At 41.9% G+C, this 18,398-nt stretch overlaps 1 protein-coding gene across 1 annotated transcript in view; it reads left to right on the forward strand.

Moving 5' to 3' along the window:
* The window catches only part of LOC122946465 (A disintegrin and metalloproteinase with thrombospondin motifs 10-like), a 375,204-nt gene that overhangs the window by 57,016 nt on the left and 299,790 nt on the right, over positions 1–18,398 (forward strand). The window contains exon 2 of the mRNA XM_044306132.1: positions 12,577–12,682. Within this exon, the coding sequence (XP_044162067.1) occupies positions 12,597–12,682 (86 nt within the window). The 5' untranslated portion in view covers positions 12,577–12,596. The remainder of the gene's footprint in view (positions 1–12,576; positions 12,683–18,398) is intronic.

Here is an 18,398-nt window from a genome sequence, read left to right on the forward strand (position 1 = left end):
GAACGTTCATGTGTTCTTCAATGTGTCCTGGGCTACAGAAATGCTTAGCCACAGGAAAGTGTAGCTTCTTTTTAATTGTGTGGCGGTGGGACCTCATCCTTGCATTGAGTTTCTGTCCTGTTTCTCCAATGTATAGGCCTCCAACAGGACAGTGCAGAGAATCAGATAAACATTAGATGTAGAACATGTGATTGTCCTAGGGATCTTATAATTCTGCTGTGTTGGGGATCAAGATCTTATCTGTTGTCATTATATGGAAACAGGTTTTGCATCTTCTTATATTACAGGGATGGGTTGTTTTTTCTGTGGTACATGGCCTGGAACTTGATATGATCACAGAATACTACTTAGATTTGGACGTTGTCGGTAAGCTAGTAAGGGGGGGGGGGGGGGGAATCTGGGATGATTGTTTTTACTTGATCATCATTACATAGGACATGATGTAATTTTTTGGGCAGTTTTCCTCAGTACCTCCAGGTGTAGTTGTGGGTTGACTCCTTTAGAAATGTAGTACCGTCTGCAATACTTGACAAACCTATAAAAGAATCATTCAACATCAACATACAGGAAAGGATAAAAATTCAAACCTTAAACAATAACAAAGGAATCACCATAAAACCTGCAGATAAAGGTGGCGTTATAGTCCTTTATAACACTTTGGTCTATGTAGACGAAGCACACTGACAACTCACAGACACACAATACTATATCAAAATATACGGAGACCCAACTCAGAAATATTTGAGCGAGTTAATCCCTTAAGGACCTTGCCATATTTCATTTTAAGGACCGGCCATTTTTTGCAAATCTGACATGTGTCATTTTATGTGGTGATAACTTTAAAACACTTTTACTTATCCAGGCCATTCTGAGATTGTTTTCCTGTCACATATTGTACTTCATGATAGTGGTAAAATTGAGTAATTTTGTATTTATTTTTTATTCATAAAAAAAAAAATCAAAATTTAACAAAAATTTAGAAAAATTAGCAAATTTCCAAATTTCTATTTCTCTACTTTTATAATAAATAGTAATACCTGCAAAAATAGTTATTACTTTGCATTCCCCATATGTATACTTCATGTTTGGATCATTTTGTGAATGCCATTTTATTTTTTGGGGACGTTAGAAGGCTTAGAAAATTTCTAAAACCCACTTTTTCAGGATCAGTTCACATATGAAGTCACTCTGTGAGGCTTACATAATAGAAACCACTCAAAAATGACCCTATTTTACAAACTACACCCCTCAAGGTATTCAAAACTGATTTTACTAACTTTGTTAACCCTTTAGGTGTTCCACAAGAATTAATGGAAAATAGATATAAAATTTAACTTTTTGGGCAGATTTTCCATTTGAATCCATTTTTTCCAGTTACAAAGCAAGGGTTAACAGCAAAACAAAACTCAATATTTATGGCCCTGATTCCCATATGTGGTAGTAAACTGCTGTTCGGGCACCTGGCAGGGCGCATTAGGAAAGGAACGCCATACGGTTTTTGGAAGGCAGATTTTGCTGGACTGGTTTTTTGACACCATGTCCCATTTACAGCTGCCCTGATGCACCCCTAAAGTAGAAACTCCAAAAAAGTGACCCCATTTTGGAAACTACGGGATAAGGTGGCAGTTTTAATGGTACTATTTTCGGGTAGATATGATTTTTGGTTGCTCTATATTACACTTTTTGTGAGGCAAGGTAACAAGAAATAGCTGTTTTGGCACAGTTTTAATTAATTTTTTGTTATTTACAACATTCATCTGAGAGGTTAGATCATGTGGTATTTTTAGAGAGCAGATTGTCACAGATGTGACAATACCAAATATGACTTTTTTGGGGTTGTTTCAGTTTTACATAAAGCATTTTTTTTGTGCCTCCACATTCTGAAAGCCGTAGTTTTATTTATTTTTTGGGGATGAGGCTCATTTGGTGTAGAGGCTCATTTTTTTCGGAATGAGATGACAGTTTGATTGGCACTATTTTGGGGTGTATATGACTGATCACTTGCTATTACACTTTTTGCGATGTAAGGTGACAAAAAATTGCTTTTTTTACACCATTTTTATAGAATTTTTTTATGGTGTTCATCTGAGGGGTTAGGTCATGTGATATTTTTAAAGAGCAGGTTCTTACGGATGCGGCAATACCTAATATGTATCCTTTTTTTATTTACTTCAGTTTTACACAATAACATCATTTTTAAAACAAAATCTTCTTTTTGGCCCACTTTGGGACTTCCACTTTTGGGGGTCTTATCCCCTTTACAATGTATTCCAATACTTTTGTATTGTAATGCATTGGCTGTATGAGTAATAGTGTGTATTACTCATACAGCTTCCTGCCTATGAGATCCAGGGGGCTGGATCTCACAGGCTCTTTAATGGAACGCAGCCCCGATGCCCAAGGAAGGCATTGCGCTGCCTTCCATGCCATCGGGTCCCCGTCACAGCAACACGGGGACCCGATGGCACCGCCGATCCCTGCCTAACATTGCACGTGCCACGGTCAGCTCTGACCGTGGCACATGTAGGGTTAATGCGTCGGCATCAGTGATTTCACCAATGGCGGCGCATGCAGCAGGGGTCTAGCTATCAGTGACTGACAGAATCCTGCAGCTGATCGGGCGGGCGCAGCTCCTGCACCCGTTCGATCTCCATGAAGTACATGTACATCATGGATCTTTAAGTCTCGCAAAGAAATTACGTACATGTACTTTAAAAAAAGGTCATCAGGGGTCTTCCTGCAGGATCCACGCAACTTTTAGACTTTGTTCCTGAGAATACCAGGATTGGAGTATTCTACATGCTTCCCAAAATACACAAAGCAGAGAATCCAGGGAGGTCGATCATTTCAGGTGTGGGAACCCTCACTGAAAAAATCTCAGGTTGGATAGAGGGCATCCTCAAACCATTAGTGAGGAACACAAGTTATCTGCAGGACACCACTGACTTATTGAACAAACTGTAAACCATAGGTCCCCTCTCTAAAGGCACAATCTTGGCCACCATGGATGTTTAATCCTTGTGTTCGAATATCCCACATGATGATGGATTATCTGCTTGCCGAGTGTACCTGGAAGCAAATGGGATTGTCTCAAAGTCTGTACTACAACTGAAATTCATCATCACCCATAACTATCTTTTTTGATAAGGAGATCTATTTACAGTGTGTTGGGACCAACATGGGAAGTAAAATGGCACCAAAATATGCAAATCTCTTCATTGCAAAACTGGAAAATGACTTTTTAGAATCCTGCCCCAAAAAAACCCTTGGCCTACTTCCCTTTCATTGATGACATCCTAATAATCTGGACCAACTATGAACATGAACTGATAACATTTTATGAACAATTCAACAAATTCCATCCCACCATAAACCGGATTCTCAACTATTCACACGCAGAAGTCAGCTTTCTAGACACCACCATAAAACTTCAAGACGGCTCAATACAGACATCCCTGTATCGAAAATCTATTGATCAGCCTACATACCTCAAATGGGACAGCTTCCACCCCAAACATAATATAAGTCCATCGTCTATAGTCAAGCCATCAGATATAACCGAATCTGTTCCAGCCCATCAGACAGGGATGAGCATTTACAACATCTAAAAAGGACATTTTTACACCAGGGATATTATCCTTCTTTAATTTAAGATCAGATCACTAGAGCCACCAAGATCCCCAGAAGTCAATTTCCCCAATACAATGAAAAGAAACAGAACCAGTGCGTACCTCTGGTTGTAACCTACAACTAGAGGTCTTGGGAAAAGTGCCAAAAAATTACATCATGTCCTACGTAAGGATGATCGAATATAAACAATCTTCCCAGATGCCCCCTTACTAGCTTTCCAACAACCTCCAAATCTAAGGAATATTCTGATCAGATCAAGTTCAAGGCCATGTACCACAGAAAAAAAAAAAATAACCCATCCCTGTAATAAGATGATATAAAACCTGTTCCCATATAATGACAACCGAAAAGATCCGATCCCCTACACACAGTAGGACTATAAGATCTCTGGGACATTCACATGTTCTACATCTAATGTTGTTTATCTGATTCTCTGCACTAAATGTCCTGTTGGAGGCCACTACATTGGAGAAACAGGACAGAAATGCAAGGATTTTGTCTATCTCTACATGGGTCAGTTTGAAGAGGCAGTTCTCAGCAACAATAACAACTGGACAGAATCAATTGTGTTCTACAAAAGGTACATCGATGACCTAATTTTTATTTGGAAGGGGAGCGAAGAAGAAGCCCAAACATTTGTGTCCTCCTATCTAAATAACAACACTTGGAATCTCAGTTTTACGTCCACAAGTTCCAGCATCATAATTGAATACCTGGACCTGGTTTTGTATTATGAATGTAACAGAATTATGACAAAAACCTTTTTCAAGAAAGTGGACGGTAACAGTTACCTGGACTATGAAAGCGCGCTCTACAGGAAATGGAAAGACAACACTCCATTTAGTCAATTTAAACGGATAAGGAGGAACTGCTCATCAACGAATGATTTTATTACACAAAGCTGGATTTTACGCTTTAGATTCCAAAACAAAAACTACCCAAGAGGAATAGTCGAAGGGGCTTTCAGACGAGCATATGAGCAGAGCCAAGAGGAGTGTCTAACAACCAAAAAGGCGGCAAATACAATGGTCGACCTTACAATATTTAAATCTTCCTTTATCACCATCTTCAATCCCAACCACAGAACACTAAGGTACATCATAACTAAATACTGGCACATCCTGAGGGCCGATCCCTATTTTAAAGAAAGTATTCCCTTCAAGCTCAACTTCACATTCAGGAGGGCCCGCACACTAAAGAATGCACTAGCCCCAAGCATACTAAAAAGAATAAAACGTGTCACAATGACCACATCCGAATGTTTCCCCCACCCTAAAGGGAGCTTCAAATGCAGCCATAAACTATGAAAGTGTTGCGATAATATCAATAACCGTTTAATAACCTTCAAGAGTAACAGAACAGGGGAAGAATGAACTGTGCCTCAAGTTTTGTTATTTATCTCTTAGAATGCGCCTGTGGACAGCAATATGTAGGTCGAACCACTCAGACCCTCAGAGAACGCCTAAACAACCACAGATGGAATATCAAACGGGGCTACCTGAAACACAGTGTGTCCAGACACTTCCTGGCAATTCACGACAAGGATCCCACTAGGCTAACCATCACGCCCATCGAACATATCTCTGACAGGTTTAGAACTTTACAACGGAGAGAAATGTTTTGGATCTACAAACTCCAAAACATTGGAACTCTATGGTCTTAATGAAAGCCTAGAAAACAAATGTTTCTAAATCCAAATACAATTAGACCACTCTCCCATAACTCTATTCTATTCTCACATTCACAGTATCCTCTTTATCATGCCATATCATCCCCAGCATCGCTTTGTTCCCATCCCTCCCCTTTGTCTCCACCCTTCATTCCCAGCATCAATCTTAGCATCCCCAGTTTCACTGTTTCTATCCCCTCCATCCCTAGTATCATCTTAATCCCACCCCCCAATCCCAGACACCGTCCCCGCCCACCTCCAATGCCACCCCCTCATCTCTTTTTTTCCCGCCCATCTCTTCAAGTCGCCTTCTCATCTTTTAGCCCATCACTCTCGCCCCCCTTCCCCATTGCATTACTCAGTTCCGCCCACCCCACTCCCAATCTACATCGATGCGCCAGCACCTCATCGCAGTCTTCCCCATCACTGCAATAGGCTCCGCCCCCACATACACACCCACTTCACCATCAACGTGTCAACAGCTGGCTCCGCACATTCGGGGCGGTCGCGTCATCGCTGCCCTGCCCAGCCGGCCCTGTCACCGCCCACTCCGGCTCCTTATTGCCGACCCAGCGCGCGCTCCCAGCACACAGCATCTGGACGCCACATCTGCCAGAAGCTGGGAGCAGCGCACTCTCCATCAGTGGCATCACCCACCGGTAAGTCCTCCAGCGCCGTTCTCCATCCCTGTCCCCCTCTTTTTATTATCCTCTTGTAGTATACCACTTCATGCCTTTCGCCCCCAGCTCTCACTTTAGCCACTTAACCTTATATCATGCTTTTCGTTTTTCTGCAATCATGTGAATCACTACCCGTCTAGGTCCATTCACCCCACCTGACCAACCGCCTGTAGTGGTAATGCACCTTTGATCCTGCGTCTTTTTGGACCAATCGAGTTTGTGCAATTTGACCATTAATTAAGTATTTAACTACATATAAATTTGTATTGCACATCAATATTAAGATTTATTTTTACACGCGCCCTACAAATTAGCCTTTTATCACCAGCTATTTATTATCAGCCACAAAATAATTTGATTATAAATTCCTGCTTTTATCTCAACTGGGGCCTTTCTTATAGCTTATAAATTGTAAAAAAAAAAAAAAAAAAAAAAAAAAAAAAAAAAAAAATATATATATATATATATATATATATATATATATATATATCTATATATACACACACACACTATTTATTTATTTCATAGTATTTACATATTTATGTACTCTTATCCATTCATATCTACATCAAAATGTAAGTTTGAATGACCCTCCACGTGACGGTCATATTATTACTATTATTATCCCTTTTATCATACATTTTGTAACCTTACACCCATCAGTGTGTTCTTAATTTGTGTGATCGTATGTATATATTTTTTAGACTTGAAAAAGGGGTACAAAGAACCCCAAAACGTGTTGTCACGATAACAATAAAAAAAAATATTGGTTTGTAAAAACTCTGGTTGCATTTTGCGCCTATGGTCCACCCCTCCACTCGACCCCTGAGTCCAATGAAAACATACCTCATCCACTAGTGATGAGAGAGATTTCCAAAAATTATATTCAGCTGCTTTGCAGAATTTCGCAAAGAAATTTGCTTCGTGATGAACTACTTTGTCACAAAGCGCATTTCCTTGTAAGTAGCGGGCGCAATGACGTGGAATGGTGGTGATTGCGCTGCCTCCTGTCATCGAACCCCTCAGATGTCGTGTTCATCCCTGATCACAGCATCTGAGATGAAAAGTGAGGGCTTTTAGTAAAATAAAAAATACTCAGCTTACCCATTTGAGCAATAAGAGGCTGGAGCAGCCATCTTGATTGAGGATCCCGTGAGATGTGTGATAACATCACGCTGGCCAGCGTGGCAACATCATACAGCACCGCACACAAGATTTTGAGTGGGTTCTTTAATCAAGATGGCCACCACGGCCTCTCCATACTCAAATGGATAAGGAGAGTATGATTTTTTCCTGAAATTCGGATCGTAGTCCACTTCAGATACTTTTAGTCGCTCAACTCTATTGACCACGTTTTTGGCAGTGCCTAAAGACAGATCTTTTATGTTCATCAGTTGGCAGTCTGCCAGAGCTCTTCTGATAAGTATCTTTAGGATCAGGAGGGAATCGCATTCTGGGCGGTCGAGTCATCTTCAACAGTAATTGCTTTTCCCACTGCTAAGTTTTTGGTATATTTTCTCCATGCTTTTAATCCCAAGATAGGGTCTGTTAGAACATCATCTGGAACTGGAGCTTGAGCTTTTTGGTTGGCCATGAGACTTCGCTTTGGAGACACAGGGTGCTGACTGGTGGGTAATATAGCAGGTTTGACAAATTCTGGTTGGTCTTCTCGCCTCAGAATACTGGTAGCTAGCAATATATCCAGCTCACCTTTTAGTTGTAACCCCTCGTGCACGAAGCAAAACAGGTCAGACCTCCAATCATGAACAATAAAGATTATTTCCAGCACTTTTGTTGATCTTTCTTTATTCAAGGTAACAAATTAACACATAAGGACACATCCATCCATACCAGTGCAGTTGACGCGTTTCTTAACTGTTCGAAACACGTCAACTGCACTGGTATGGATGGATGTGTCCTTATGTGTTAATTTGTTACCTTGAATAAAGAAAGAGCAACACCACAACAACAAGAGTGCTGGAACTAATCTTAATTGTTACTGGAAGCTAGCTCTTTAAACTCTAACAAGATGGAATGTGGATGTTGGGTAGGCAGCATCTTTAACTGGCTCTTTAAAGTTTCTCTACTGGAAACACCAATGAATTGCTCTCAGAGTTTTATCTTGTTTTTGTGCTTCACTGGGGTCTAGAGCCTTCAGGGCATCCTGTAGAGATAATGCAAACTCTTTGAGTGACTCACCAGGTGTCACGGACATTACCGTGACAGGTGCCAGGAGATCAGTGAGACTGGCAACACGCGGTTTGATCTGATTCTTGTGGATCAATTTGTGTCTGTGTTGTTTCTGGTAATGGCCACACCCCTTGCTTCAGGTGTTGCTTATGTGGTCATTTTTACCCTATTTATTGTGACTTCTCCCACCATGCTGTGCGGTTTATAGCTTCTGTCTTGTTGTTGTGACTTGCTGGTGTTTGGATATTGGCAAAGTTCATGTGTTTCCATAGCTATTTGAAGTTAAGTGTCTTCTTCCCCTTTTGTTTATTGTGTGGGTTTACTTGTGTTGCTCTTTTCCCTGTCATTTGTGTTTAGGACTGAGGGAGACTCCTGTTCATCCTACCGTTTGGAGGAACAGGTTGCCTCTTGTCCTGACATTAGTACCAGGCTCCTACAGGGCGAGTTAGGACTTTAGGTTCCATAGAAACATAGAATGTGTCGGCAGATAAACATTTGGCCCATCTAGTCTGCCCAATATACTAAATACTATGGAGAGCCCCTGGCCCTATCTTATATGAAGGATGGCCTTATGCCTATCCCATGCATGCTTAAACTCCTCCACTGTATTTGCAGCTACCACTTCTGCAGGAAGGATATTCCATGCATCCACTACTCTCTCAGTAAAGTAATACTTCCTGATATTACTTTTAAACCTTTGCCCCTCTAATTAAAAACTGTGCTCTTGTAGCAGTTTTTCTTCTTTTAAATATTCTCTCCTCTTTTACCTTGTCGATTCCCTTTATGTATTTAAAAGTTTCTATCATATCCCCTCTGTCTCGTCTTTCTTCCAAGCTATTCATGTTAAGGTCCTTTAATCTTTCCTTGTAAGTTTTATCCTGCAATCCATGTACCAGTTTAGTAGCTCTTCTCTGAACTCTCTCCAAAGTATCAATATCCTTCTGGAGATATGGTCTCCAGTACTGAGCACAATACTCCAAATGAGGTCTCACTAGTGCTCTGTAGAGCAGCATGAGCACCTCCCTCTTTCTACTGGTAATTTCTCTCCCTATACACCCAAGCATTCTGCTAGCATTTCCTGCTGCGCTATGACATTGTCTGCCTAACTTTAAGTCTTCTGAAATAATGACCCCTAAATCCCTTTCCTCAGATACTGAGGTTAGGACTGTATCACAGATTTTATATTCTGCTCTTGGGTTTTTACGTCCCAGGTGCATTATCTTGCACTTATCAACATTAAATTTTAGTTGCCAGATTTCAGCCATTCCTCTCCGATGTATGAACTCACCTATCTTTGATTAGGGTTTCTCTAGGAGGTGACCTGCTCCTTTTCCTAGTTTCCAGGCCTTTTCCCCTCACCCCTTTCCCTCCTACGTTTGGTGAGTGTTTTCCTCCCACAACGAAGCGTGACACCAGGCTGCTCTTTCTTGTTAAAGAATATCATCTTTATCTCTAAGTCCTGGTGTCAAAAGTATTATAAAGTCTTTCAAATATCTGCTCCAGTCTTTCTCTGAGATTGGTGAGAATTACACCTCTCTCAGTATAGCATCTTCCAAATAGCCAATGATAATTTCCACCTGTTGTTCTGGTGATACAGTGTACAACCTGAATATAGCAAGCATTTTATCTTTAAAGTCTCTCACTGTGGGCTTTTACTAGCATATTGTGGAAACCAGGGTGCCCCAAGGAAATATGGCACTGTACAGAAAGTTCTGTGTTTTTTTTAACTTTTGATGCTGCACACATGTAGTAGGGGTTTTGTAGATGCCCAATATCCAGTTTTTATGCCACTCAGACAATGTTTCAGAGCAATAAAAATGATAATAGACCAAAGCAAGCAGTTTTCTTATTACACTCAGTCTCTTGCACACAGAAAATCTCTTGTAAGGCACAGAAGATTTGATCCTGTTCTTGACACCATTTTTCTGTAGAGGCCTGGTAGGGAGGTGGAGAGGGATGTAGTAGTAATGTAGATGGGAGTTGTAGCTGTCACAATGTTAGATGCTTTATATTTCTCCCTTCCAAAGGCTGGCAGATAGACTGTTTGTAAGCAGTAGGGTTACAGTATTTTTGGGAATTTTCTGCTCCTAGATGCGTTTACTTGTCTTCAGCCAACACTACACTCTACTATTTCCTCCTGGAGAGGAAGGGTGGAACCAGCTCTGCCTAGCCACTCCATATACAATCTTATGGGACATGTAATACATGAATATAATAAATGAAATACGGTGACATTAGCAACCAATCAGATTTCACCTTTCATTTCCCAGAGAGAAATGAAAGGTGAAATCTGGTTGCTACGAACAACTAAGCCAGTTTTCCTTGACACCAGTTTGGTAAATCTGCCCCTTAGTGCTTGCAGTGGATTTCAGGACACTGCACATGTAGTTTGTAAGTTTCCTCCTGGCACTTTGGTTTCTTTCCATTTACATAGGTAAATTGCACCATTGAGTGCGTGAGAAAGGAGAAATAAGATTTGTATTCAGTTTGGTACAAAGGACTGATGTGCATGATAACAAAACTTATGTACATTGCTGCAGACTATGCTGGTGCTACAGTCATGTGAAAAAATTAGGACACCCTTTGAAAGCATGTGGTTTTTTGTAACATTTTTAATAAAAGGTTATTTCATCTCCGTTTCAACAATACAGAGAGATTAAAGTAATCCAACTAAACAAAGAAAACTGAAGAAAAGTCTTTTCAAGATCTTCTGTAAATGTCATTCTACAAAAATGCCTATTCTAACTGAGGAAAAAGATAGGACACCCTTGCCCCTAATAGCGAGTGTTACCTCCTTTGGCTGAAATAATTGCAGTGAGACGGTTCTTGTAGCCATCTACCAGTCTTCGACATCGGCCTGAGGAAATTTTACCCCACTCCTCAATGCAGAACTTTTTCAGCTGTGAGATGTTTGAGGGGTTTCTTGCACGTACAGCCCTTTTCAAGTCACCCCACAGCATCTCAATGGGATTCAAATCTGGACTTTGACTTGGCCATTCCAGGACTCTCCATTTCTTCTTTTTCAGCCAATCTTTGGTTGATTTACTAGTATGTTTTGGGTCATTGTCATGTTGCATGGTCCAGTTCCGCTTCAGCTTTAATTTTCTAACTGATGGTCTCACATTTTCTTTAAGCACCTTCTGATACACAGTAGAATTCATTGTGGATTCTATGATGGTGAGCTGACCAGGTCCTGCTGCAGCAAAGCAGCCCCAAACCATGACACTTCCACCTCCATGCTTCACAGTTGGTATGAGGTTCTTTTCTTGGAATGCTGTGTTTGGTTTACGCCAAACATGTCCTCTGCTGTTGTGTCCAAATAATTCAATTTTGGACTCATCTGTCCAAAGAACATTATTCCAGAAGTCCTGGTCTTTGTCAACTTTATCTCTGGCAAATGTCAGTCTGGCCTCGATGTTTCTCTTGGAAAGCAAAGGTTTCCTCCTTGCACACCTCCCATGCAAGTTAAACTTGTACAGTCTCTTTCTGATTGTAGAGGCATGTACTTCTACATCAACAGTAGCCAGAGCCTGCTGTAGTTCTCGAGATGACACTTTAGGGTTTTTGGAGACCTCTTTTAGCATCTTGCGGTCTGCTCTTGGGGTGAACTTGCTGGGGCGACCAGTCCTGGGCATGTTGGCAGTTGTTTTGAAAGCCCTCCACTTGTAGACTATCTTCCGGACAGTGGAATGGCTGATTTCAAAATCTTTTGAGATCTTTTTAAATCCCTTCCCAGACTCATAGGCTGCTACAATCTTTTTTCTGAAGTCCTCTGACAGCTCTTTTGCTCTCACCATGGTGCTCACTCTCACTTCAACAGTCAGGAGCACACCAAACTAAATGTCTGAGGTTTAAATAGGGCAAGCCTCATTCAACATGCAGAGTAACGATCTACTAATTATGTGCACCTGGTGTGATATACCTGTGTGAGATCTGAGCCAATTTAAGAGGGAATACATGTGAGGGTGTCCTATCTTTTTCCTCAGTTAGAATAGGCATTTTTGTAGAATGACATTTACAGAAGATCTTGAAAAGACTTTTCTTCAGTTTTCTTTGTTTAGTTGGATTACTTTAATCTCTCTGTATTGTTGAAACGGAGATGAAATAACCTTTTATTAAAAATGTTACAAAAAACCACATGCTTTCAAAGGGTGTCCTAATTTTTTCACATGACTGTATATAAGCAATTTAAATAGATGTAACATTTATACAGATTATATTTCATATTTGTCTGTGGAAAATATGTTACCTATGTAATTTACATTCATATCAGAATGCTCCAATTATACATCCATGTAAGAGAAAACAAAATAACCTGTGCAAAATGTGATTTATACAAGAAAAAAAACATTATACTCCTAGATGATGTAGTTATTATCTATATTTGTTTCCAATGTCTCTATCTAGGCTTAGCACCAGTTGGTGGAATGTGTGAAAGAGAGAGGAGCTGTAGCATAAATGAAGATATTGGCCTCGCTACAGCCTTCACCATAGCACATGAGGTGGGACACACGTGAGTGAGTTCCATGTATTACAATGTTTCCCACTGGCATAAGCTAAATCTAAAGTAGACAGCAGTCTAGTGCTTAATACACTTTTGTACACTTAATACTTTTTAATGTGCCCCACAAAACACACTTCTATTCTACCCTCATTTGAACAAAGCAGCGGTTACGCATGTTCACTGCCACTCCATTCAACTCTATGAGGCTTCCAGAGAGTCGAAACACTGCACTCTTCTATTTCTTGCAGCCCCATAGAGATTGGAACCCCATGACCTACCATATGGGTGTACAGGACCCCCGATCTCATGATTGGCGGGTGCCCAGTAGTTGCACTTTGGCCAGACACTTATGTTTCATCCTGTTATTATTACTTAATGTATATACACGTTCCAAGCTTAAAGGGCATCTGTCAGCAGATTTGTACCTATAAAATTGGCTGACCTGTTACATGCGCACTTGGCAGCTGAAGGCATCTGTGTTGGTGCCATGTTCATATGTTTCGTATTGCTGAGAAAACGAAGGTTTAGTCTTACCGGTAAACGGTTTTCCAGGAGTCCGACATGACAGTACCCACTGGAGGATGTCCTATTGGATCTCTGTAGGGACAGGAAGCGTGAGAGGTTAAAAGGCCCCTCCCCTACCCTCCCACCAGTGTTCTTTCCAATTACTACACCAGATAGGATCCAACGTATTTATTAAACTTCCATGTTAGACTCACATCGGAAAGATAATTTTAAGGATCCTGGCAATAACCGAAAAGATTTATGGGGGGGGGAAATAACGGGTACTGTCATGTCGGACTCCTGGAAAACCGTTTACCGGTAAGACTAAACCTTCGTTTCCAGGACGTCCCTCCATGACAGTACCCACTGGAGAACTACCAGCTAAATAACTAGGGGGGGGGGACCACAGCCTGAAGGACCTTGCGACCAAATGCCAGATCCTGGTTGGCCAGGGAATCTAATCTATAATGCTTAATGAATGTAGAGAAACTGGACCAGGTTGCGGCCTTGCAAATCTGCTCTACTGAAGCATCTGCTTTCTCTGCCCACGATGATGCGACTGCTCTGGTGGAGTGGGCTCTTAAGGGAAACGGACAAGGAAGTCCTTTCTGTGAGTAAGTCTCTCGAATCAAGTCTCTGATCCAGCGAGCTAGAGTCTGTTTCGAGGCCTTGTTGCCTCTGTTCTTTCCCCCAAAGGAAACAAAGAGGTTCTGTGATCTTCTCCACGGCTCCGTCCTTTGAAGGTAAGCGAGAATGGTTCTTCTTACGTCGAGGCAATGGAACCTTCCTTCTTTCGCATTCTTAGGGGAGGTACAAAAGGAGGGAAGAATTATTTCCTGCTCTCTGTGAAACGGTGATACCACTTTTGGTAAGAAAGATGGGTCTAATTCCCAGAATGACTGTCATCCAGAATCCTCAAGAATGGTTCTCTGATGGAGAGGGCCTGAATCTCCCCAATTCTACGAGCTGAGGTAATGGCTAGTAAAAAGACAGCTTTGAGGGAAAGCATTTTATCCGATAATTGGTCAATAGGTTCAAAGGGGGAACTACAAAGACTCTCTAAGACTACATTTAAGTCCCATGGGGGAACCGTCTGTCTAACAGTGGGTCTTAACCTGGAAATCGACTTAACAAACCTCCTAATCCACCTGTGGTCGGCCAGAGGGGTGTCGAGAAAACTACTCAAAGCCGAAATCTGGACCTTAAAGGGTACTGGGCTTTAGGCCCAGGTCGAACCCTGCCTGTAAAAAGTCCAGAATGCAGCCTATAGACGGGACCGAGATTCCTGGATGAGTGTCTGCGAGCCATGATAAAAACCTTTTCCATATCTTTAAGTATATGGCAGAGGTTACCGGTTTTCGGCTCTGCTGCAAGGTTGAGATTACCTTATCTGAAAGGCCTTTACTTCTCAGGATCTGCCTTTCAGGATCCAGGCTGTTAGCTTTAACTTCCCGAGATTCGGGTGTTCCAGGGGCCCCTGAACGAGAAGGTCCTTCCTTGCTGGAAGGGTTATTGGGTCTCCTAGGAGTAAATCCATCAACAGCGTAAACCAGGCTCTCTTCGGCCAGGCCGGGGCTATCAGGATAAGGGTCGCTGAGCAAGCCTTTAGTTTTTTTCAGGACCAGTGGAATTAAAGGAAACGGAGGAAAGGCATAAGCTAATTCCAATGTCCCATTTCTGGGATAAGGCGTCTACCCCCCGCGGATTGTCTCTGGGGTTCAGAGAGAAGAATTGATCTACCTGGGTGTTCCTTCTGGAGGCAAATAGGTCTATCTGTGGGAACCCCCATTGATGGCATATTTGAAGGAAAACTTCCCAGCTTAGACACCATTTGCCTGCATCGAGACAGTGTCTGCTCAGAAAGTCTGCCGCGGAGTTCTCTGCCCCCTTTAAGTGGACAGCTGTCACCGAGAGGACTTTCCTCTCTGCCCAGTGAAAAAAATATTCTAATAAACCCTGAAGTAGAGGGTTCCTGGTCTCCCCCTGACGCTTCAGGTAACATACGGTGGTCACGTTGTCTGACAGAACTCTGATGTGGTGGTTGGAGAGAATGTATTCGGCTGATATTAGTGTCTTCCATACCGCCTTCAGCTCCCTGTAATTTGACGATCTGCGGCTGTCCAGGCTGGACCATCTGCCCTTGAAGACCTGTCCCTCCAGATGGGCCCCCCAACCCCACTGGCTTGCATCCGTGGTGATGACTATAGAAGGAGAAGGGTTCCAGGCTACCCCCTTCTTTAGGTTTCCGAGATTGGTCCACCAGGATAGAGAATCCAGACACCGCTTTGTAAGCGTTACTTTCGAGTCTAAGGAATGATGATCCTTGTCCCAAGATGCCAGTACTGCGGACTGTAGGCTCCTGGAATGAAACTTGGCCCACGGGATCACTGAGATACATGAAGTCATCAGGCCAAGGACCTTCATTGCCTCCCTTAGAGTATGACCCTTCTGTTCCTGGAAGGACGTTATCTTTCTCCTTATCGTCTCCTGCTTGGATTCTGGAAGGAAGGAGAATTGACTTTCTGTGTCCAAGAGAACACCTAAAAATTGCTTCCTGGTGCTTGGTACTAGGTCGGATTTGGGGTAATTTATCACCCAGCCTACAGTCATGTGAAAAAATTAGGACACCCTTTGAAAGCATGTGGTTTTTTGTAACATTTTTAATAAAAGGTTATTTCATCTCCGTTTCAACAATACAGAGAGATTAAAGTAATCCAACTAAACAAAGAAAACTGAAGAAAAGTCTTTTCAAGATCTTCTGTAAATGTCATTTTACAAAAATGCCTATTCTAACTGAGGAAAAAGATAGGACACCCTTGCCCCTAATAGCGAGTGTTACCTCCTTTGGCTGAAATAACTGCAGTGAGACTGTTCTTGTAGCCATCTACCAGTCTTCGACATCGGTCTGAGGAAATTTTACCCCACTCCTCAATGCAGAACTTTTTCAGCTGTGAGATGTTTGAGGGGTTTCTTGCACGTACAGCCCTTTTCAAGTCACCCCACAGCATCTCAATGGGATTCAAATCTGGACTTTGACTTGGCCATTCCAGGACTCTCCATTTCTTCTTTTTCAGCCAATCTTTGGTTGATTTACTAGTATGTTTTGGGTCATTGTCATGTTGCATGGTCCAGTTCCGCTTCAGCTTTAATTTTCTAACTGATGGTCTCACATGTTCTTCAAGCACCTTCTGATACACAGTAGAATTCATCGTGGATTCTATGATAGTGAGCTGACCAGGTCCTGCTGCAGCAAAGCAGCCCCAAACCATGACACTTCCACCTCCATGCTTCACAGTTGGTATGAGGTTCTTTTCTTGGAATGCTGTGTTTGGTTTACGCCAAACATGTCCTCTGCTGTTGTGTCCAAATAATTCAATTTTGGACTCATCTGTCCAAAGAACATTATTCCAGAAGTCCTGGTCTTTGTCAACTTTATCTCTGGCAAATGTCAGTCTGGCCTCGATGTTTCTCTTGGAAAGCAAAGGTTTCCTCCTTGCACACCTCCCATGCAAGTTAAACTTGTACAGTCTCTTTCTGATTGTAGAGGCATGTACTTCTACATCAACAGTAGCCAGAGCCTGCTGTAGTTCTCGAGATGACACTTTAGGGTTTTTGGAGACCTCTTTTAGCATCTTGCGGTCTGCTCTTGGGGTGAACTTGCTGGGGCGACCAGTCCTTGGCATGTTGGCAGTTGTTTTGAAAGCCCTCCACTTGTAGACTATCTTCCGGACAGTGGAATGGCTGATTTCAAAATCTTTTGAGATCTTTTTAAATCCCTTCCCAGACTCTTACAAGCCCACCCGCGCTCCCTGATTCACTGAAATCTTAGGTGTCATACAGAGGATTCGCTGCAAGGTTCACTGCCACGGTCTGCTGCAGTGACCGTAATAGGAAAAAGTTAGAGAGGTCTGATTTGAATACAAATCAGAATCGGAACCTGCGCTGATTCCAATCTGTGTCCGAGTGTAAGCTCACAGTACGAGAGATAGGTGAAGAGAAAATATCACAATTTTCTAGTGAGGAAGACAAGTAAGGATGTATTCACAGTAGTCTTTCTGGTGGTTACCTTATTTGACAGGTAATCTATCTGTCCGTGGAGTATAATTCTTTTAGAATCCGGTGGGTTGGTTTACAGGTCGCCTTCTAGTTCAACCTCTAGTGTGGGTGGTGCTCCGGCCGGCAGCAAATCACTCGCACGAGGGAACCCTAGTTGGAGTCCGGGAGCTTGGCGTGTGACGTCACCGCACTTGAGTATGGAAGCCTTCAGGGGACAAATTCAATCCGACGCGTTTCTGAGCCTAAACGGGCTCCTTCGTCAGGGATGATGAGGTTTGTCAATCCTGAAAGTAAATAGGCTGTAGTTCCCATGACAACTGCTAGTTTGTTGGCGCTAGGAACACTTAACCCCTTCCGATCCGGTTAATGTTTTCTTTTATTCAAAAACTCTCTAAGGAAAACAATCAAGAAATTATGGGACTCTTTGATAGAATAAGACCATACAAAGACCATCCTGAAATTAAAAGAATCTCTAAATCAATAAATATGCGAATTAAAACTAAAGAGAAGGAAATTATTCTCAAAAAAAACAGCAAACATAATAGGGATTTGCCAAATATGGAAAACATCAATACAAGTGATCTGCCAAGTAGTGATAACACAAATAATAAGAAAAATCAAATAAAGAACATAGTGGGAGGAACACCAAAACAAAGTGACTCGGAATATAATACCATCGACGACACAATATGTGATTGCACACTAGCAAATATTTCTATTCATGAAAACAGTTTAGAGGATGACAATCCTCAGGAACAGATAACAATAAATCAAATCCCCCCTTTCTCCTCACAAAGGGTACATCTACACGGACCAACTAGCAATACTTTCAATACACATAAAAACGGTTGTATTGTAGTAGAAAATAGATTTGAAATCCTACCGATGGTTGAGGAAACCAATGTGGAAACAAGAAGTGAGATCACTGGGGCACACACCACAACCGGGAATGTACAAACACAGAACGAAACCCCGGATCCACACGTGGAGGTAGAACGTGCGCGAAAAACCTCATGGAATAAGAGAAAAAGCAATACAAATACCAATACCGATGATGATGTCTTTAATAAAAAGGAGGATTACAAGAAAATAAAGAAAACAGTGAATAAGGATTTTTTTCAGGCAAAGGCACCAGCAAAAAGAAAAAAAACCAAAGAGGGAGAAG

The sequence above is a fragment of the Bufo gargarizans genome, chromosome 1 (assembly GCF_014858855.1).
Source record: "Bufo gargarizans isolate SCDJY-AF-19 chromosome 1, ASM1485885v1, whole genome shotgun sequence".
Lineage (NCBI taxonomy): Eukaryota > Metazoa > Chordata > Amphibia > Anura > Bufonidae > Bufo > Bufo gargarizans.